The 22,904-nt window shown below is 45.8% G+C and overlaps 1 protein-coding gene across 3 annotated transcripts in view; it reads right to left on the bottom strand.

Moving 5' to 3' along the window:
* Positions 1–5,870: 5,870 nt before the first annotated feature.
* Positions 5,871–22,904, bottom strand: part of RSPO1 (R-spondin 1) — a 56,455-nt gene continuing 39,421 nt past the window's right edge. For all 3 annotated transcript variants that reach the window (XM_029571433.1, XM_029571432.1, XM_029571431.1), the window contains exons 4-6: positions 22,661–22,810; positions 21,729–21,917; positions 5,871–6,749 (exon numbers count right to left, since the gene is read on the bottom strand). In XM_029571433.1, coding sequence (XP_029427293.1) covers positions 6,595–6,749; positions 21,729–21,917; positions 22,661–22,810 — 494 coding nt within the window. In that variant the 3' untranslated portion in view covers positions 5,871–6,594. The remainder of the gene's footprint in view (positions 6,750–21,728; positions 21,918–22,660; positions 22,811–22,904) is intronic.

A 22,904-nucleotide genomic window follows, 5' to 3' on the forward strand; every position in this document is an offset into this window, starting at 1 on the left:
TTGTTACAAAGAATGACGGCTCATTCTAGTTATTGATTCAGTTTAGAATTTTGGCTGTGTGGTCTGCTTTGAGTGTTCTTAATTCATGATTTTTTTAATTTTTAGGATATAGTGAATATGTTGGCCTGATTCGAGACATTACAATTCCCCTGAAGAAGACTGATATTTCAGTCGAAACATGTTTTTTGATTCTCTAGAGAGACTTGCAAATCCGGTCCGGGATATAGTGAATATGTTGGCCTGATTCGAGACATTACAATTCCCCTGAAGAAGACTGATATTTCAGTCGAAACATGTTGGGATGTTGAAATTGAAAAGCAAAGCAATGTAGCTGCTCGATGAAAACTTACGGCTAAGTATTCCAATTTGTGATGAATTTGATTCTCAAAGAACGCTTTCGTTCAGTGAAAATTTATATCTTGAGTGATTACTAATAGGTCTATAGGATTGGTTATTGAATAAAGGTAATTTGGGGGGTGGACAAATGACAATAAATGATTATATTAAATCAAGCTCTGTAAGCTGATACCAGCCTGCGACCCATTGCGCGGTGAGAGGCTGCAGATTACAACATTAGAGCAACAATCTTTATGATATTGTCATTTGCCGGGAATTTAATTGTTTGATAACAAGTTTATTGGGATCTGTTGTTTAGATTTGGTAAGCGAGTAGAATCTCCTCTCTCCTTGGCTTGTGTTTAATTCAGGAGAGGTAGTTGCTTCACAGTATTTGATTATTTATCTACAGTTTCCATGAGTTGCATATCTTAAGAACATAAGAAAATGCCATACTGGGTCAAACCAAGGGTCCATCAAGCCCAGCATCCTGTTTCCAACAGTGGCCAATCCAGGCCATAACAACCTGGCAAGCATCCAAACATTAGATAGATCCCATGCTACTAATGCCAGTAATAGCAGTGTCTATTCCCTAAGTCTACTTGATTAAAGCAATTAATGGACTTCTCCTCCAGGAACTTGTCCAAACCATTTTTTAAACCCAACTACACTAACCACTTCCTCTGGCAATGAATTCCAGAGCTTAATTGTGCGTTGAGTGAAAAAGAATTTTCTCTGATTTGTTTTAAATGTGCTACATGCTAGCTTCATGGAATGCACCCTAGTCCTTCTGTTATCCAAAAGAGTACATTTTGGAACATACAAACCTTCTGTATTCACAACTGAATACGATAATATTGTCTGCATATTTCCTTTTCCCCAGTTTATTTTCTTCAGTAGATCCAATGATATTACATGAAGCTGAATGGAAACAACAAAAAATGAATCTTCTAAATCTATCTGTAGTCAATGCATCAGCACAGACACTGCCAACTTATTGGCTGGCTGCCTGAGGAATGTTTGAGTCTGTCTCCTAAACAAAGCATTGGGGGTGAACCTGTAATCCTGTTCTGTCTTGTGGGACTGCACATCCTGCATGCATTGTAATGTGAGTTAAAAATCCAGGCCTGGGTCCCTGAGATGTCCCTGCAGAGCTGCTAAACCCAGAAAGAATCTCTGCATTATTGCCAGTTCTAGTGACCTTTCTGTAATAAGTCCCTGGAACTCAGGGTGAGGCTTGCAGGAGGTGAAACCATCAGACTAACAAAAAGTTCTGGCATGGATCATCCTGATTCCACTTCATTTTCGCTGTGTGTAAATAAAAAAAATAAGGTTTTATCTAGCAAAGTTTAACCAGAAAGTCATAATGTAGTAATGCAAAAGGTGCCATTTATAATTAGATAATCCATTTTAATTTCTTTGGTATTTTATTACTTTTATTAATGGAACAAAAATAAAATTAAAAAATCCACATGGTTTCACTCCAAGTGGATCTCTTTAACTATGAATTTAGCAGGTACATGAGGCATAGAAAGCATCCATGTCTTCAGCTTGACCGGGTTTTGTACGACATCCAGCATTGTAAATTTTCTTGTATAAAACACATACTTGGCATTATGAGGGCTAATGTTAACCATGCAGGTTAGTGAATCAGCCCTATCAAATATAATGGGAAGGTGGCAATTATTGCACCTTATAACCCACATTAACATTAGCATGATCTGTGATCACTCAAGCACAGTTATTAGTTCTCTATATGCATTAAACATTTCCTATTTGTTCAGCAAATTTCTTGAGAAATTAATTCTGCCAGAAGAAGTGGAGCATTACCAGACACTCCAGCACGTAATGCTGGCAATCTTTAGTACTGGTGTTCACTGGCGGATGTCTGTCTGGTTTATGAGCTCCACTTTGAATTGGGGTTGCTGTAGAATCAGCATTCACATCCCCAGGAAAGGGAGAGAGCATTCCAACCCTCACTCAATAGTGACACCTAGTGGCCAGACCTACGGGGCACACATACTCTCCTTGTGACTTCTAGGCAAGTCACTTCAACCTCCATTGCCTCAGGCACAAACCTAGGGGGTCATTTATCAAAGTGCTATGTGGCGTTTTCGCATGCGAAAGCACCGTAACGCCTGGTGCGATGCAAATTAGGAGAAGGGGAGGAGTTTGGGGCGGGATTTCTGGCCAAGTGGGCTGGCTTCGCAATGCCATATCGCGCAGTTTTAATGCGGATTATAACTACACACCTTTTCATTTGCGTTAAGCCGTGCGATATGGCTTTAGCGCACTTTGTGATGTTTTCAGGGAGAGAGAGAGAGACTAGCTATAAGGCCCTCATACTAGGGAGGTATTTATACCTCTATAGGAGGCCCACCTAGATACCTGAGGTGAGGTTTAGGTAGGAGTGTAGGGGTTTGACATGCAGAGTGCGACGTATGAACAGAACAGTGCACTCATATGAAGATTTGATGACCTTCGGAGTGAGGAAACTCGCCCAAAGATGAGATTTATGCAATGTTCTCTCAACCTAGCTTGATGGACTCTCTACTTGGGTAACACCTTAGATTGTGAGCTCTCAATAAGGCAGAATATACATGACTAAATAAATACATTGTCCTGGTTTCTTTCTTCTTTTCCCTTGCTTGCTCTTTTGATGTTCCAGTGATTAACTTGTGATTCAGAGAAATATGGAGCATGACAGCCAGCCCCCATAGAATCCGTTTCAGCCTTTACCTTTCTACTTTGCACGGGGCAGAGGCGAGATGCCTCCCATGCAGATTTTATTCCTGTAGCCTTCCCTTCTCTGATTTTAACTTGCTCTGTTTCCAAGGCAAAATTTGGGTAGCATTTAGTCTGCTATAGCTGTAAAAAAAAAAAAAATCCCAAAGGAATGCCAGGGAGGTGTGTCAGTGTGCCAAATCGTCAGGTTGTAGACCGGAGTACTGTGATCTTGACTACTGTTGAATCATCTGCTGCAGTGTGGTTGGGACACACCAAGCTTCTAATGTGTCTATTTGCCAAGCAATTTTGTTAAGCCTGCCTTCTTGTCTCCTAACATACATGGTGCCTCTGAGCTGCATAGGAATTGGCGTTCTGACTGAGCGTTACGGTATTTATTTATAAGACTCAAGGTTGTAGCCTCTTTGTCACAGGGGGTTTCAGACCTTTGTGGTATATTTCCACAAGTTCTTTAGGAGTGGAGAGATCTAGGAGCTGCACCAGTCCTGGCAAGAACTAGATTCTTTGCAGGTTGCAAGGCTTCTTGGCGAACCAGCATAAGGATTATCCACTGTTACTATCGCCTGGAGCTTTACAAACTTGTGTGGTCTGCAGAGCTCATGCACACGGTCAACTGTGGATAAATCGTATCTTGGTTCACTAAGAGGTCTTTGCAGCTTGCAGATTAACGGCTCCATTGCTTCTGGTTCTGTGCAGTGTAGATGTTCAAATCTGATGCCATGCTAGGAAGGGAAAAAAAATTAACCTGACATTGTGTTTTAAAAAGAAACATTTTATATTGTTGATAAATGCTGCAAGTGAAAGGCCAAGGTTAAAATTTCACACTGTAAACAGTTTGGAGAATGATTTTCTTTCTGATCCCTCTTCTCTTTGCCTCTCCGCCTGGTATGTTCCTCATTTATCATCGTCCTGAACTGGCATCCCCATTACGAGATACACAGCCGTGCTCTGTTTACTTAAAGGCAAAGTGGATGGGCCCTGAGACCTGTGTGTCAGCATTAAGAGCGCAGAGAAGCTCTTGGTACCACTTTGGAACCGCGCTGTGTCTCCTGCTCCCCCATGCTGCACTGTGCCAGTAAACGTGCCAAGTTTAGCATCCAAAACAAGGAGCTGGAGCTTCTAAGAAATGCAATTAGATGAACCGTGTGCAGAAGCTGGCCCCCTTTTATTCGAAGCAGTTGGAGTCTGGGGAAATCTTGTCACTTTTGAGATTCTGGTTGAAAAGAGTTTAAGGGGCAGATAAGATCCAGCTGGAGAGGGGAGAAGTGAAGTCCTGGGTTGAGGAGAGGGTAAAAGGGTTCTTAGCTCACAGCGGGTCTCCCCAGGTTCCCAGCCTAGTAATTCTTGTTGAAGCAGGAGTATTTCCCATGTTGACCAGGTCTGCTTGCTGACTGAGGGCTGGAAGGGAAGCTTCCTATGAGATGAAATTCTTAACATTTCAGAAGTGCTCCAGTTTCAGCAGGGAGCACTTTTACCTTTGCAATGCTCCTGCCTTTCTCCCCTCCCCCCATGACACAAGTACAACACCTGTAATGGTCCCCAGCCTAGAACAGGAAATTCCAATACTGGACTCCCATGACACAAGAGCGAAGGGTCCTAACTAGCTCCATGCTGGCTGGATGAACCAGTTCTAATTTCACCCCGCTGCATTTGTGAATTTGCACTGCTGCTTTTCTCCCGAAAAACTGGGACTATGAGTGCAAAGAAGCAAAAAGGTAAAACCAGCACTGGCTCAGCTGCAGCTGACATGGAGCTGGCTGGGTGACTCAGCATGAGATGAGGGTGAAGCAGGACCCTCTGTCAGTTTCTTTCATGCTTGGGAATCCCCATCTCAAGAACCTCTGTTCCCTAAATACCTGGAAAAACAAAAAAAAAACAAAACCAAAAACCAAAATCTCTGGCTGGCCTTGCACCAACAGACAGCTAGGACGGGATGAAGGTTGGCTTTCTGCCCTCAAGCTAGTGGGGTGGCTCATGCCTGTGATAAATTGAAGCTGAGCAAGCCAAAAGGCGTTTGCAAGACACCTGCAGTCCTGCCCCTGAGGAGCTAGCCAGGTTCTCAGCGATTACAAAAGGGACTCCCAGAACAACTTTTATTCCAGCAATTTAAGGGCTGTTGCAGTGAATCTGGTGGAAGATTCTGTGAGTGCTCCGTGAAGAAAGTTTTGTCTGCCCCTGGATTGATTATCTGAACCTGGAATGGACCTGACATGAACTTGTATATAGATGCTCGGAATGGAAACCCTTTTGTGCAAACCTCCTTGGACGTAAAAGCGCTGCTCTGTAACATGTATGATGGATGTAGCACACTTTGAACTTTTATGGTGTACAAGCGTGACAAAAAGAAACGATGATGACTAAGTTTAAACCTGCCGACTGCAAGCCCCGATGCCAATGTTAGCTTTCCATTCCTAATAAAGCCCGTCTTGAACTTTACAGACTTATCGCTTGCAGCTGTAGATGCTCAAAACCCAACTGTACCTGGGTCACCTGTCCTGCAATATCTTTCCTCAGGCAAAAAAAAAAAAGCCACCACCCCCTTTGAAAAGATCTCCACTACCATCGACAGGTAGCGAGACTCTATCTATGGTACTGCCGCGCTGTCCTCTCCGTGCCCATATCACTGAACTCATACCGTTCCTAACCCATCATCGTTACATTCTTGTAGACTGGAAGCCCTTTGGAGGTAAGTGTCGTATACAACCTGCTTGTTGTTTGTTGCAGATCTTTATTTTAATCGGCTCTGTGCAGCATTGTGCAAATGATAACTCACTCTCTCTCCATGCATATTTATATGAGACATTCTACAACTCAGCCACATTTCTCCCTAAAGCGCAGAAGATCATGAGAATCCTGGGATATTTACTGGTGCTTTGAGCCTCCTTTTGATCTGCGTGTGGTCGATCACTGGCGGATCCAGCTGTACCACTTACGCACTCATATTAAAGGCAGCCTCTCTCTGCTTTCTCTTTTCTTTTTTTAATTTGAAATAAAATGTGAAGCAGTTATCTTCAACACCATATCACAAATGTTTAACATACACTCTTCAATGATTAAGTCGTACAGCTGAAAACACAAAACTGATCGGGGAGTACCGGTGACTTGAGAACCCTCTCACCTTCTAGGTTACAAACCAGTTCCAGCCTTGTTCTTCCTCAGCAAGGCTGCCAGTATACACATTTGCTTTCATTTATAAATGTACATTTTCTCCATGGATGACCCATTGTACCATATTCCTTTCCGCCCTATCCACTGTTCACACCACTCATCTGGCCGGCAACCTCCTCTCTTCGCAGGAGAAGTCCAGAGGTGGCACATCTGCACTCTGTGGGGTACGGTTTTTCTGTTTTCTCTACCCGTGCCCTTTCTTGCTGCTGTTCTCTGGACAGTTCAGAGTTCTGGCAGTGGTTTCACCGTGTAGGTCAGCTGAGCAGGCAGTGGTGCCGCAGTTCAGTAAAGCTTTTGTACGCTTAGCAGCATTGAAATCTGACCGTCTTGTGGCCGCGTCGCACGGTTACTGCGTGGGGCTTGCTGTCGTCTCTGGCGCTGCAGTCCCTCGCTGCTTGCCTTTCTGCTTTTTCTTGCCGTCTTTGGTGTCTTTACTGTTCCTGTTGCCGTTTTTCTCTCGCTTTTCCTGGATCCTTCCATTTCGACTGCGTCCTCTGTTTTCTGCAATGAAGCAGAGCAGCAGGAAGTTAGTGCAGTGACTGAAGCACATCCATAAGAAAGATATCTCTCATGCATATTCAATGTGGAGATCCTGAAAATCTGACTGATAGGTGTGCCCTGAGAACTGGGTTGAGAAGCACTGACCTAACCCAACATACACCTAGTGCGCTAACAATATACACACAGCTGCCAACACATTGAAGTCTGTGTAATCAACTGTGGTCGCGGTACACAACAATGCATGCGCAGGGCCGGTGCAAGGCTAATTGGCATCCTAGGTGAACCTTTGGTCATGCACCCCCTCTGTAACTTATCTATTGATGGCAGTTCCAGCACAGCGCTCCCTCCTACTAGTGGCACTGGCTCCCACACAGCACTCCCTTCTACCAGTGGAAGTGGCTCCAGCACAGCGCTCCCTCCTACTGGGGGTAGTGACTCCAGCACAGCGCTCCCTTCTACCAGTGGAAGTGGCTCCAGCACAACGCTCCCTCCTACCGGGGGCAGTGGCTCCAGCACAGCGCTCCTCCTACCAGTGGCACTGGCTCCAGCACAGCACTCCCTCCTACTGGGGCAGTGGCTCCAGCACAGCGCTCCCTTCTACCAGTGGAAGTGGCTCCAGCACAACGCTCCCTCCTACCGGGGGCAGTGGCTCCAGCACAGCGCTCCCTCCTACCAGTGGCACTGGCTCCAGCACAGCACTCCCTCCTACTGGGGCAGTGGCTCCAGCACAGCACTCCCTTCTACCAGTGGAAGTGGCTCCAGCACAGCGCTCGCTCCTACTGGGGGCAGTGATTCCAGCACAGCGCTCTCTCTTACCAGTGGCACTGGCTCCAGTACAGCGCTCCCTCCTACTGGGGCAGTGGCTCCAGTACAGCGCTCCCTCTACCAGTGGCACTGGCTCCAGCACAGCGCTCCCTCCTAGCAGTGGCTCCAGCACAGCACTCCCTCCTAGCAGTGGCTTCAGCACAGCGCTCCCTGTACCAGTGGCACTGGCTCCAGCACAGCACTCCCTCCTAGCAGTGGCTCCAGCACAGCGCTCCCTCTACCAGTGGCATTGGCTCCAGCACAGCGCTCCCTCCTACCAGTGGCACTGGCTCCAGCACAGCGCTGCTCCCTCCTACCAGTGGCACTGGCTTCCAGTACAGCGCTGCTCCCTCCTACCAGTGGCACTGGCTCCAGCACAGCGCTCCCTCCTACCAGTGGCACTGGCTCCAGTACAGCGCTCCCTCCTACTGGGGCAGTGGCTCCAGTACAGCGCTCCCTCTACCAGTGGCACTGGCTCCAGCACAGCGCTCCCTCCTAGCAGTGGCTCCAGCACAGTGCTCCCTCCTAGCAGTGGCACTGGCTCCAGCACAGCGCTCCCTCCTAGCAGTGGCTTCAGCTCAGCGCTCCCTGTACCAGTGGCACTGGCTCCAGCACAGCGCTCCCTCCTAGCAGTGGCTCCAGCACAGCGCTCCCTCTACCAGTGGCATTGGCTCCAGCACAGCGCTCCCTCCTACCAGTGGCTCCAGCACAGCGCTCCCTCTACCAGTGGCACTGGCTCCAGCACAGCGCTCCCTCCTACCAGTGGCACTGGCTCCAGCACAGCGCTCCCTCTACCAGTGGCATTGGCTCCAGCACAGCGCTCCCTCCTACCAGTGGCACTGGCTCCAGTACAGCGCTCCCTCCTACCAGTGACACTGGCTCCAGCACAGCGCTCCCTTCTTTAGCAGTATTAGACTTGGCAGAGAACCCCTCTATGCCTTGTGCTGGCAGGATTTTGCCACCCCCATAATTTTTGGTGCTTCAGGCGACTGTCGAATTTGTGTAATAGAAGCATCAGCCCTGTGCATCGGCTCCTAAATCCACTCTCGTCCACCCATAGTGATCAATTGATGCAGGCTGCTCGTCACTGCAGCATACAGTTAGTTAGTTTATTTATATACCGTCAATCTGAAATACAATCTTGGCGGTTTACAATAAAATCAGACATTTACAGATACATAAAATCTGTTTATACATGGAAATTAAAAATCACACAATCAATGACGTGCCAAAGGAAACAATTCTCAATTTTCCAGATCTCTTCAAATTGTTATAAAATCGCTGCTAATTTTTGTTGGTGTCCGAAAATGTGATTTCAAATAACCAGGTTTTTAAGCCTTTTTTTTAAAGAGCTTGGTATTTGGTTGCATCCTCAATTCAACGGGCAGAGTACCCCAAAGCTTTGGTCCTGCAGCTGAGACTGATCTGTCCCTGACTTCACTCAGATGAGCACCTTGCATCTTAAAGACCTACTCGGTGTGAGGAAATGTAGTGACGTAGTAAGCCACTCCACATAATTGTTCTAGAACGAATTATGTATGGCTGTCAATATTTGATATTGCGCTCTATATTTAATAGGTAAGTGTGAAGGATTGGGGTGATGTGTTCCCATTTCGGGCTGCCCATCAATATTCTTGCTGTCACATTCTGTAGGATTTGTAATGGCCGAATAGTATTATATGGTAAACCAAGTAAAAGAGAATTACTGTAATCAAATTCACTGAAAATGACTGTTTGTTTGTAATACTGTCCTGGAGTCATTATGCAGTAAGAATCATTTTAATATACTTAGTTTAAAGTAGCCATTCTTTATTTTTAAATTGATACTTTTTTTTCAGCAATAGTTTTCTGTCTAATATTATGCCTAAGCCACGCCCATGATCACAAAGTTTGCTTTGTATCTCTTCATTTAATTCTGCATTTGGGACAGGGGATAGGCATGCGATGTTCCTGGTTAGAAGAAGGATTTCTGTTTTTTTTCTGGGTTCAAGACTAGTTTCATCTTTCTCTAATTTCTAATAATTTTAGAGAATGTTCAATAGGAATAAGGAATTGGATGTCGTCAGCATAAATAAAGTATTTAATACCCATTCCCGAAAGAAGGTGACAAAGTGGCTGCATATATATATATATATATATATATATATATATATATGTGTGTGTTAAATAGCGTCGCTGATAATGCTGACCCTTGCGGTAATCCCGTTTTCAGTTGAAAAATACCTGACAAACATCCTTCTGAATGAACTGTCAGCTAGAAAGGAAGTAAACCATTTTACTACGTTCCCTCCTGTCCTAATTCTTTTAATCTTTCTTTCATAATTTTATGATTTATGGTGTCGAAGGCGGCCGATGGATCCAATAAAACCAACAGATAGGCACAGCCTGAATCAAATCCTGTAAAGCGAGTAACAATAGTTTTCCCTGAATCCATGTTGTGATGGAAATAACTCAGGCTATGTAAATCTATGTGATCTGATAATTGTACAAGTGCTACTTTTTCTATTATCTTAGCTGACACTGGTAAATTCGATATGGGTCTGTAATGATTTAGGTCGGTTGTGTCTTTTTTGTTAGGTTTTAATACTGGCTAACGGCTGCACATTTTAATATATTCGGAATATAGCCTTCTTGTAAAGATAAGTTTGTTATAATAGTTATATATTGGGACCATTACCTCATCTATTGATTTTGGATTTTTAATTGTGAGTAAGTGTACAGGGCATATTGATTGTAGTTCTAGTGAGGTTGCAGGAATACATTCACTCCAATTGAAGAGATATTAGGAGGTAGCCCACCCTTTCCCCTCTCCTCCTCTCTGCCTCTCCTTTTCTCCCCCTTTCTTCACCCCAAGAAAAGACTCCAAAATATAGTGTTTCTCCCCCCTAAGCAATGACGCCTTAATTCTGTTATTAGTTTCCCCTCACCCCCCTTTAAGCCCACCCTACCATCCCCCCCCCTCTCCCTGTCACTGCCATCACTGGTCTGGTACCTACCAGCCCACCTGTACATATATTGTCTATTGTTGTCTATTGTTGTCTATTGTTAATTTATTTTCTTCGAATGTTCCTATTAAATTTCTCTCTTTCCCTATCCTTCCTACTGCTGTCCTCTCTCCTCCTTCATTACTGCTCCCCCCTTCCCCTCCCTGTTTGTTGTATTTCTCTCTCTTGTTATTTTGTTACAATGTAAACCGGCAGGATGTTCCGACGAATGTCGGGATATAAAAATCCACAAATAAATAAATATAGAGAACTGTCAAAATCTTTACCGCAAAAGCAAGAGGAGGCTGCAGTTTTCAAAGGGACTTTTTACACCTGTAAAAGCTCTGAACATTGTCCCCTTAAGGATAAGTTTTCAGTGGGGTGCCTAACTACAAAACTATGCATACGCATTTGACAGCTGGGCAAACGTCTTGGCATACATTTTGGTGAATTACAAATGGAGGTGTAAAGCTAGGCACATGTCATCTGCACTTGTAGCTTTTGAAAGTGCAAGGGGCGTGCACACAATGAAGTCTTAAAGCCTCCAGGAGTGCAAAACGCTTTTCCATTGATAAACTCTTCAGTGTGGGTGAGAGCAGAGCGAGCGGGCGGGAGCTCGGGATTCTACAGCTCTGGTTAAGCCTTCAGTAGTTTTTCTATGTGTGTGTGATGTGCCTTTCAGCCTGCTTTCTGCTGCATTCCCCTCAATGCCCGCTGGAAGCCAGCAGGGGACAGCTGAGGCATACAAATCTCTGTCAACCAAGGAATGCATGGCAGCCTCCCGACACCCAGACAAACCTGACCATTTCTCTTAGTGACCTTAGAGCATCAGATTTCAGTGAGAAGAACAATCAATGTGAAAGTGATTTTCTCTTTCATAGAATCGAAGAAGGACAAGGTCCACCCCCAGACCTGAAGGCAGGATCTCTTGGGGGTGGAGGGGTGAGAGGTGTGGCACTCTGTCAGTGCACTTCAGCCATACTAACTGTTTTCCTTTCAAAGGACTCTGAGCAGAAATGTCTGCCCACTTCCCCCTGGTTCTTCTGGGAGGTCAGAAAATTGCCTGGGGGTGAGAATCACGGGTCAGGCAGGAGGGAAGAGAAATCCAAGGAAAGAATTAACAACATGTTGTTTCCTTCTGGCTAAGAGTGGACACTCAGACCAAAATACGGTTGGGGATAGGGGATGCGGGAAGCTTGCAGTATTAGTGCTGTGCTGTATGCTCTTCTGTGATAAGTTTCCTTGTCACTTTATTCAATGCAGGGTAAGCTCCTTTGGTAACTCAGCCCCTTGTCAGTGTTTTCACTGTAGTGTGTGCTCACTCCCTTTTCAGTGTGTTATCGGTGCAGTGTGAGATCCTTTGGTAAAACAGCACCTTGTCAGTGTTCAAACATATCAGAATTCATGGGTTTGAACCAGCGACTTTAAAAAGCAGAGTCCAGAAAGCTGCAGAGATGCCATAGGAGATATAGAGGCAGGGAAAGGTGAGAAGACATTTACCCTCTGGTGACCAGGTAGTTAGCCAATGCCCTTGGAAGGTCCCATTGGTTCAGCACAGGGCATGCCCTGAGTGGCGATAGTATATAAAAGAGAGCAACAGACTCTCCGGTGCAACAGATTCCTGAAATATGTTTTCCAAAATCTCTGCATGTTGGACCTTGTTCCTGCTCCACACTCAGTCCTGCTTCAGTGTTCCTGCTCCGCATCCAGCCCTGCAGTCCTGCTTCAGTGTTCCTGCTCCGCATCCAGCCCTGCAGTCCTGCTTCAGTGTTCCTGCCCCGCATCCAGCCCTGCAGTCCTGCTTCAGTGTTCCTGCTCCGCATTCAGCCCTGCAGTCCTGCTTCAGTGTTCCTGCTCCGCATTCAGCCCTGCAGTCCTGCGTCAGTATTCCTGCTCCGCATCCAGCCCTGCAGTCCTGCTTCAGTGTTCCTGTTCCATGTCTTCCCAGTTTTCTACACTTTTCTCCTGGCTTTCTGATTCTGAGCCTACTCCAGTACTACAGCTGCTTTCCTAAACCTCTTCCAATCCATGCCTGGTTTTACCAGGATCACCACTGGACCCTCTTCTCACTTGGAAGACTCCCTGCTTGATCCACAGCCTTCATCTGGCCATCTAGCTTTGAGGGTTGGCAACTGTCTGGAGATTTTTCTACTAAAGTCCAGATGCCAGAGGGAGGGATAAAATGTCTGGAAACCTCTCTCCGAAGCTCCCCTCTACCCTGAGTGCTCCACCTTCAGTGTGATCAATGGCACCAGCACAGCAGCCTGCATTTCTATAGGCTGGCTGTACATTTGGATTGCATTTGCACACACATCACAGCCAGCTGCTGAGGTGCTACAGCCACCACTATCCTAACTGGGCCAAGCCTGAGAAGGGAAGGCAAGAAGCGCACCCTGCCTCAAGCTAAACACTTCTCATTCACTCACTGCTTCCCCACTGCTGTTAGAGCTGTCTGCCCTCTGCTTTTCTGCTGGTGGCAGTCCCAGCACCACCGGGTGTGCAAACCGTGCAATTGCACAGGGCAGCACACCTGGTGGGGCGGCGTCGGGAGCAGGGAGAGGCCCGTGCTGCCACTGGTGGACCCAATTCCACTGGTGGCGGAACAAGGTCTGTGGTGCTGCCAGTGGATCCGATCCCACCAGTGGCAGAAGAAGGAAGTCCGTGGTGCCCCCAGTGGACCCAATCCCACCAGTGGCAGAAGCAGGAGCCCACAGCAGAGGAAACCCATTGGCAGCTCCTCCTCCAGTGCTGGCCCTCTGCTATTCAACACTCGCGGTGCTAGAACATCCTATATTCTCACGAGATGAAAATACAGAAAGTGCTAGCACCGCGAGTGTCGTATTACCTCGTGGCCAGACCAGGAAGAGGAGCTGCAGAATGGCTTTTCTCCACAAAGGAACAGGCAGCAGTAGCAGTGGAGGAAGAGGAACTATGGACTGACTGCCTGGTCTGCATATATGTGTGAGTGAATTTGAGGCTGCCTGTGATGAGAGAGTGTGTGTGGGTGGATGTGAATGGGAGGCTGTCTGGAATGAGTGGGTATGTGAATGGGAGGTTGCCTGTGATGGGTGTGGGTAGGTGGGTGCGCATGTGTGTGTGGGTGGGTGGGTGGGTGGATGTGAATGGGAGCCTGCCTGAGGTGTGTGGATGTGAATGGGAGTTTGTCTGGGGTGTGTGTATGTGTGTGAGACAGAGAGAGAGAGAAAATGGGGGCTGCAGGTAGATTCCAACTTGCCAGCTGCTGAAATGAAGATGAGGGCCCGACGCTGCTGGTAGATTCCAACCAAAGAAGAGCTGGAGACACCTGCGGGTTTGTCTGAGAGGGAGCGTATACTTGTTATTTGAGCTAGTGTGTGTGTGTGTGTGTTGTGTGTGTGTGTGTGTGTATGATTATAAGAAAGAGGAGAAAGTTTGTGCATCCCACTCCCACTACTCCATGACTATCCCAGGGTGACTGGAAATCAAAAGTTCCCAGGTATGGAGAACGTGAAGTTTTAAAATCCTTTTTAGTTTGATTTTTCAGGTGTTATTTGCTATGTCTGCTGTTTTGAAATATTTCATTGGTGTTTGGGACATTTAAAAGTATACAAGTTTTTAATTATTTGATCTTTTATTCATCAGATTTTTAAAAATAATTATTAGTATGTTTTAGCATTATGATTGTGTATTTATTTTATTTCTTGATTTTATTGTTTGATGTTTGAGGAATGGTGATGGTTCTGTTTATTCATTGTTGCACTGCATAGAGAGTTTGGTTTCTTGCGGTTTCCAGTTCAGGTTTTGTCAATGCGTTTGTTTTTCTACTTTATGGTTGCGCTATTCTGTATTTGGTGAGGGTCGGTTTATGTTCTGAGGTGAGGTATTCTCCTAATAGGAAGTGTATTAGTGTTTTAGGGCTTTCGGAGGGTCAAGCCCACACCCAGCACACATCACAATAGGACTAACACCAGATGCGTTCCGAGTGTCTTTTTTGCAGGGATTTCTGGTCGGCATCACAGCAGTGCATGGAAATATAACGGAAGGGATATTTTTATCGCAGAATATTATAATTAGATATTTTTCATGTAAAATATAAATGCATAACTCTTACCTGTGTGTCTGGAATGGGGTGGGGGGGGGGGGGGTGTCAGTTTTTAAAGTTTGTACCACTGAAGGGAGCTGGGTGTTTCTTTGGTGGGCCTGGGACAGAGAATGAATGAATGGCAGAGGTGAGGGTGGGGAAGCACATTCATTGTTCGCACAGGGCAGCAAAAAAGCTAGAACCGACCCTGACTGGTGCTTGCCTCCATGTTGCTTGAAGCTTGCTTTATTGCTACTGCTGGTGGCCGGATCATAAGAACATCAGAAATTGCCCTGCTGGGTCAGACCAAGGGTCCATCAAGCCCAGCATCCTGTTTCCAACAGTGGCCAATCCAGGCCACAAGAACCTGGCAATTACCCAAACACTAAGAAGATCCCAGGCTACCGATGCAATTAATAGCAGTGGCTATTCCCTAAGTAAACTTGATTAATAGCCGTTAATGGACTTCTCTTCCAAGAACTTATCCAAACCTTTTTTAAACCCAGCTACACTAACTGCATTAACCACATCCTCTGGCAACAAATTCCAGAGCTTTATTGTGCATTGAGTGAAAGAATTTTCTCCAATTAGTCTTAAATGTGCTTCTTGCTAACTTCATGGAGTGCCCCCTAGTCCTTCTATTATTCGAAAGTGTAAATAACCGATTCACATCTACTCGTTCAAGACCTCTCATGATTTTAAACACCTCTATCATATCCCCCCTCAGCCGTCTCTTCTCCAAGCTGAACAGTCCTAACCTCTTCAGCCTTTCCTCATAGGGGAGCTGTTCCATCCCCTTTATCATTTTGGTTGCCCTTCTCTGTACCTTCTCCATCCTCTCAATTATTGAGGCAGCAACTCACATCACCATTTTCCCGGCTGGTAATGGTCTCTCTGTGTGCACCGTCTGCTGCTCCTGCACTGCATTTACCCATCTGAATCCTCCTCTGCTGCTGTTGCTGTCAAGTTTAGCTTTCACAGGTGGAGTAGGATCAGAACTGGACTCGAAGCAAGGTGGCCAGCTCCACTCACCAAACGTTTTAAGAGTAAGGTAGGGATCCACAGAGTCAGCTGCGCAGGCAATCAGTGTCCTTGCCAGGGTTGGACCCTCCTCTCCCACACTCGCCCATGTGGGTAGCTTGGCCTTACTGTGGAAGCTGCTCTCGACGGCAATATTTTCCTTGTTTAGGGGTCATCGTGCTGAGCTCTGGCTTTGCTTCTTGCCTTCCCTGGTTCCTTTCCAACCCAAGTAGAGTAGCAGCCCCAGCAGCACAAAGGCTTTTAAAGAGGTATCATCACCTTCTTTCTTTCAGTGGAGTTAAAAGGAGGTGTTAATGCCACTGAACAGGTCATTGGTGAGGCCTCACTTAAGAGTCCTGTGTCCAGTTCTGGAGGCCATACCTCAAAAAGGATAGAGGTTGGCTAAGGCTGTCCAGAGAGAGGCTACCAAAATGGTGTGGGGCTTGTACCAAAAGCCTATGAGATAAGACTGAAAGACCCTAAAAGAGAAGAGAGACAGCAGTGGGAGGGGGGACAGAGATTTTTATGATACAGTCATTTAAATACTGGAAAAATATGAATGCACAAGAAGCAAACCTTTTCCAATGGAAGGAAGACGTAGAACTAGAGATCATAATATGAAGCTTCAAGGGGCTAGGCTCAGGAACAACGTCAAGAAATATATGTTTTGATGGAAAGATTGGTGGATGCCAGGAATATCTTTCTAGAGTAGGTGATGGATCCAAAACTGGTAATGGAATTCCAAAAAGTAAGGGATAAACACAGAGACAAGAGGAAGGCAATGCCTGAAGCAGCAGTTACATCCTTAAACATCAGTGCTAGAATGGCATCAGGCTGGGGTGACCTGAATGAAGGGACCATCACTAGAACCCCAACTTAAAGATCCAGCCTCTCCATAATCACTTATTTATCACAGCAAGGCTAACCTTGGTGGCTGTGGGGATTGTTATAAAACTTGCTAATAAGTATTGGTTTTGTAAGAAGCAAAACTTCAAGTTAAGTGTAAACATTGATAAGGCAGGCTAAGAGAGAATTTGAAATGAAGTTGGTCATAGCGGCAAAAACTCATAATAAAAACTTTAAAAAATATTAGGGATGTGCAGCAGGGACGGATTCGTCCCATTCGGTATTCGTAGGGACCCATATCCATTGCATCCATTCTCGGGGGACCCCGATCCGTTCATTAGTTACATATGTATTCGTTTCCCAAAAAAAAAAACCACATCCCAACCCTTTAAATTTAATTAACTACAACCCCCACCCTCCTGACCCCCCCCCCCCAAGACTTGCCAAAAGTCCTTGGTGGTCCAGCAGGGGTCCTGGAGCGATCTCCTGCACTCGGGCCGTCGGCTGCTGGTATTCAAAATGGAGCCGATAGCCTTTGCCCTTACTATGTCACAGGGGCTACCGGTGCCATTGGTCGGCCCCTGTCACATGGTAGGAGCACAAGATGGCGCCAGCCATCCATTGCTCCTACCATGTGACAGAGGCCGAACAATGGCACCGGTAGCCCCTGTGACATAGTAAGGGCAAAGGCTATCGGCGCCATTTTGAATACCGGCAGTCGACGGCCCAAGTGCAGGAGATCGCTCCAGGACCCCCACTGTACCACCAGGGACTTTTGGCAAGTCTTGGGGGGGTCAGGAGGGTGTGGGTTTATTTGTTAGTGATACATTGTATTCATGGGTGTTCGCCATACGTTTTGTGACCCGCACGGATTGCCAACACGTTGCAAATGAATGCACACCCCTAAAAATATATCTGAAGCAAGAATCCTGTGAGGGAGTCGATTGAACCGTTAGATGACCGAGGGGTTAAAAGGGCTGTTAGGGAAGATAAGGCCATTGCAGAAAGACTAAATGAATGCTTTGCTTCTTACTAATGAGGATGTTGTGGAGATACCAGTTCTGGAGAAGGTTTTCAAGGGTGATGAGTCAGACGAACTGAACCAAATCACTGTGAACCTGGAAGATGAAAAAGGCCAGATTGACAAATTAAAGAGTAGCAAATCACCTGGACCGGATGGTATGCATCCCAGAATTCTGAAGGAACTGAAAAATTAAATTTCAGATCTATTACTTAAAATTTGTAACCTATCATTAAAATCATCCATTGTACCTGAAGACTGGAGGGTGGCCAATGTAACCCCAATATTTAAAAAGGGCTCTAGGGGGGTTCTGGGAAACTATGGACCGGTGAGCCTGACATCAGTGCCAGGAAAAATAGTGGAAACTATTCTCAAGATCAAAATCGTAGAGCATATAGAAAGACATGGATTAATGGAACACAATCAGCATGGATTTACCCAAGGGAAGTCTTGCCTCAGAAATCTGCTTCATTTTTTTGAAGGGGTTAATAAACATGTGGATAAAGGTGAACCGGTAGATGTAGTGTATTTGGATTTTCAGAAGGCGTTTGACAAAGTCCCTCATGAGAGGCTTCTAAGAAAACTAAAAAGTCATGGGATAGGAAGCGATGTCCTTTCATGGACTACAAACTGTTTAAGAGACAGGAAACAAAGAGTAGGATTAAATGGTCAATTTTCTCAGTGGAAAAGGGTAAACAGTGGAGTGCCTCAAGGATCTTTACTAGGTCCTGTGCTTTTCAATATATTTATAAATGATCTGGAAAGGAATATGATGAGTGAGATAATCAAATTTACAGATGATACAAAATTATTCAGAGTAGTTAAATCACAAGCGGATTGTAATAAATTTCAGGAGGACCTTGCAAAACTGGAAGACTGGGCATCCAAATGGCAGATGAAATTTAATGTGAACGAGGGCAAGGTGATGCATATAGGGAAAAATAACCCATGCAGTAGTGATAAGATGTTAGGTTCCATATTAGGAGCTACCACCCAGGAAAAAGATCTAGGCATCATAGTAGATAATACATTGAAATCATTGTTCACTGTGCTGCAGCAGTCAAAAAAGCAAACAATGTTATGAATTTGGAAAGGAATGTGAATAAAATGGAAAATGACATAATGCCTCTGTATTGCTTCATGGTGGACCCGCACCTTGAATACTGTGTACAATTCTGGTCACCGCATCTCAAAAAAGATATAGTTGCACTGAAGAAGGTACAGAGAAGGGCGACCAAAATGATAAAGGGGATTGGAACAGCTCCCCTATGAGGAAAGGCTGAAGAGATTAGGGCTGTTCAGCTTGGAGAAGAGACGACTGAGGGGGGATATGATAGAGGTCTTTAAGATCATGAGAGCTCTTGAACGGGTAATTGTGAATCGGTTATTTACTCTTTTGAATAATAGAAGGACTAGGGGGCACTCCATGAAGTTAGCAAGTAGCACATTTAAAACTAATCAGAGAAAATTATTTTTCATTCAACACACAATTAAGCTCTGGAATTTGTTGCCAGAGGATGTGGTTAGTGCAGTTAGTGTACCTGGGTTTAAAAAAGGTTTGGATAAGTTCTTGGAGGAGAAGTCCATAAACTGCTATTAATCAAGTTGACTTAGAAAATAGCCACTGCTTATTACCAGCATCAATAGCATGGGATCTGTTTAATGTTTGGGTACTTGTGACATGGATTGGCCACTGTTGGAAACAAGATGCAGGGCTTGATGGTCTGACCCAGTATGACACGTTCTTATGAAGATGGTGAGACCTGAAATGGCCCTACTAGTGGAGGTGGTAGCAGCCATCACTGTTCATGATTGGGACTGCGGTTTAGGGCACAGATGGAAAAGAGGGTTGGGAAGACAGGCGACAGAAGTGGGGGAGGGGGCAGTTACTGTTGGGTTGCATATGGGAATTTTCTATGTTCATCTCCCCAAAGTGGACGAATCTCAGCTGGGCAGACTGGATGGGCATTTTGGTCTTTATCTGCCATCATGTACTATGCTAGTGTGGCTCAGGCCCAGATACATAAGGCAGCATCCAGAACAGAGAGCAGGGAGGCCACCAGCTCTGAGCTCTTGGGGGGGGGGGGGTCCCCCACTAACCACCAGGAGCCTGCATCCTCTGCCATGGGATCTGACACCGAGGAGAGATGCTGAGGGGATGCACAGTCGCACAGTCACAGGTGAAAAAATGCCATCAGTAAAGATTTTCTTCAGTCTCCAAGTGTTGGGATTTTTCGTGGATGAAAGCTGGCACCCTTACTCGTTCCTTCCTGATGTACTGTTCGCCAACAAGCGGATGCACTCTGACAGCATGTACCGAGCTGCATCCCTATGCGTATGGCGGTGCCTGCCAGTTTTGCAGGTTTCTAAGCGCACAGCAATAATTCACTTTTATTAAACTCTTCTTCATGGGTCGAATTCTTTCCAGAAGGAAGGCGTCTGACTGTGTACATTTTTTTGTTGGAGGCAGCCGCCCCTTCACTAGCAGGAGTCATTACTATGAAAAATGGCTGATTTGTTCACAGAAGCATCGCAAGCACCCAGGGAGTGGGGGGGTGAGGAGGAGGAGATAAAGCAGATTACTGTGCAGCGTGTGAACACGGGGCGCCTCAAGGGACTGGCTTACATATTTCTCTTCTGTTTTCTCACATTATAGATTTTTCTTTTATAATCAAGGTTTAAACATATCAGTTTTTCCCCTGAGGTACAATGAACAAATTCAGATTGCTTTGTTAGGAGAATGCGAGGAAGGATTTGCCCAGTAATCTTTCAAGCACTGTTTAAGATTTAAATTACTGATGTGCAAGGCAACTGGTATTAAAAAGGAACTTCCCCTTCCTTATACAAACAGAAACACACAACCCACTGCGACCGAGGCAGTGGTTTTTTTCCCTTCTCAACTAGCGATTATACGTGCCAGTCCTACCGAGAGCTTCGAAAACACTCAGACACTCCCTCCCAGCTTCTACGGACACTCACACTCACATGAGCTCCAGTGGAGATTCATGTATTTTTTTATTCTGATTCGATACCCGCCTTTTTCAATATGAAATTTGCTGAAAGCGGTTTGCAGTACAATCAGAGCAGCAGCAGATTAGCAGGAGGCCATCTGCAGCTTTGCAATAGTGTAAACAATTTGAAGTAGCGGCAATTTAAATAGTAGCCTTTTAGACAATTCAATTTGGCATTCAAAAGGTGCTTAACAGATACTGACTACTGAGCATAGCAGAAAATACTAATGATTAAATCCTGGAATTAGATTAACATGTAGCAAATAGTTAAGCACGCTGCTGCTGCTACAAACAGCACATCTAAGGCACTGGAGGTGAAGCTTGCAAAACTAACCAGTTCTAGCCGTTCAGCTAGGTTAAGCGCTTAGTGCAGATCTTCAATGCTAGGCACCTAACTTAAGCTGCTTCCCTTAACCAAAACCCGCCCCAGCCTGACCTTAAACAGCGGTGGTCACGAGGGGAGATAAAATAGGCAGACAGAGACCATGCTTGACTCCAGAGATGAGAAAGCAGTGTCCTGGCGGGATGCCGACTCTCCTGCCTGCTCCTTGCTCTCCATCCCTCTGTGCCCTGAACGTTGCATCCATCCACTAAGAGCTTAGAGCTGGATGTAAGTTAGGTTTTGACTAGAAAGGTGTAAATTGCCAGCTGACTTCAATAGTTTGGAAACAGCGCATCTTTGGCCCTGTAATTTTAGGAAGGGGGGAGCGGAGGGAATAAGCTGAATAAAATTAGGCAGTTATAACTTTCTGCAAAAAGAACTGGGGAAACTATTGCCTGAAAGTGCTTTATGCACGGTTTGTTTTTAAACTGCTTTCAGCTGAAACTTGCAGGTAATGGACGATAAAGAGCAGACTGCAGTGGGACTTACCTCCGGGGTAATGGACGATAAAGAGCACACTGCAGTGGGACTTACCTCCGGGGTAATGGACAATAAAGAACCAGACTGCAGTGGGACTTACCTCCGGGGTAATGGACGATAAAGAGCAGACTGCAGTGGGACTTACCTCCGGGGTAATGGACGATAAAGAGCAGACTGCAGTGGGACTTACCTCCGGGGTAATGGACAATAAAGAACCAGACTGCAGTGGGACTTACCTCCGGGGTAATGGACGATAAAGAGCAGACTGCAGTGGGACTTACCTCCGGGGTAATGGACGATAAAGAGCAGACTGCAGTGGGACTTACCTCCGGGGTAATGGACGATAAAGAGCAGACTGCAGTGGGACTTACCTCCGGGGCATGGGACTTTCTGCACCGTGCACTTTCTGCTCTCCGTGGTCGCGGGGCACACGGTCAGGTCTCCCAAAGGCACCTGCAAAACTTTCCGGCTCCTCTCCTCCGTGCCCTTCTTGAAGCCGCACACCTTCCGTTTTTTCGAGCAGGGCCCCCAGGGGCCCCATTCGCTCATTTCACATTGCGCTACCAGACAGAAAAGACAAAGCTTGATTTTCCACAGATCCTCCTTCCAGGGCAAACATTAAACATCTGTAAGACCCCTCTCCGTGCTCGGTGAACGTACCAGACTGGTCTTCAGGATGCATACAGCCTATATCAAAAGATTCACCTGGCTAAATTCAAGCTTTAGCTGGATAAATCTGCCCATTTAATAAAATTTGTGCAGGTAAAATCACAGGCCTGGTTTAAAAGGGTCTGGGACAGAGATGCTCCTTTCAGATGTAGCAAGCTAGTGCAATCTCTAGTGCAGAGCAGGTAAATAATGTGAGTCCCAGCCTTCCTACAGCAGCAGTTAGGTTTTGCCAGAATTAGGTGGGGATGGGTGGCCTAATATCTGAGTAAAGATACCCAGCTAAATCTTTCCTGCACAGCGGGTGTGGGAATGACACCGAGCGTGGGAATCATCAGTAACTCTTTACGTAATGCCAAGTGAAATAGTTTTGGCTAGAACACTAAAAACAATTCAAAAGTAAAGTGGACACCCGTGTGCTAGGGAAAAGTTCTGGTCCACGTTTACACTGCGTCTATGTTTACATTTATTTAAAAACTTAACCTAGCACCTTTTCATACAAAATATACTGATTTGTAGCTTGGCCTTACTTTGAAGAATGAGAATTACAACCCCTTGGATGTCCCCTTCTGATATGGAGCTTGTTGGTAGCCCACTCCCAGGCCCTACTAGCCCAGTGCCGGCAATCAGCACTCACCAGAGCTGCTGCACTCCATGGTGCCGTTGGCAGTGGGAAAACCTTCCGGACAGGTGCTATAGCAGCGCCCCTTGTGCAGGTACAGACCATCCTTACACTTTGTGCAAAAATTTCTGCTGAAACAGGCCTCACAGTTCTCAATTTTGCATTCTGGGTGGGAGAAAGCAAAAATTTAGAACAAGGCAAACACAGATCCTGGCAAGTAGTTTAAACCAATACTCAGCAAATACTGTTTTAGACCAAT

Source organism: Rhinatrema bivittatum, chromosome 11 (assembly GCF_901001135.1).
Source record: "Rhinatrema bivittatum chromosome 11, aRhiBiv1.1, whole genome shotgun sequence".
Taxonomy (NCBI): domain Eukaryota; kingdom Metazoa; phylum Chordata; class Amphibia; order Gymnophiona; family Rhinatrematidae; genus Rhinatrema; species Rhinatrema bivittatum.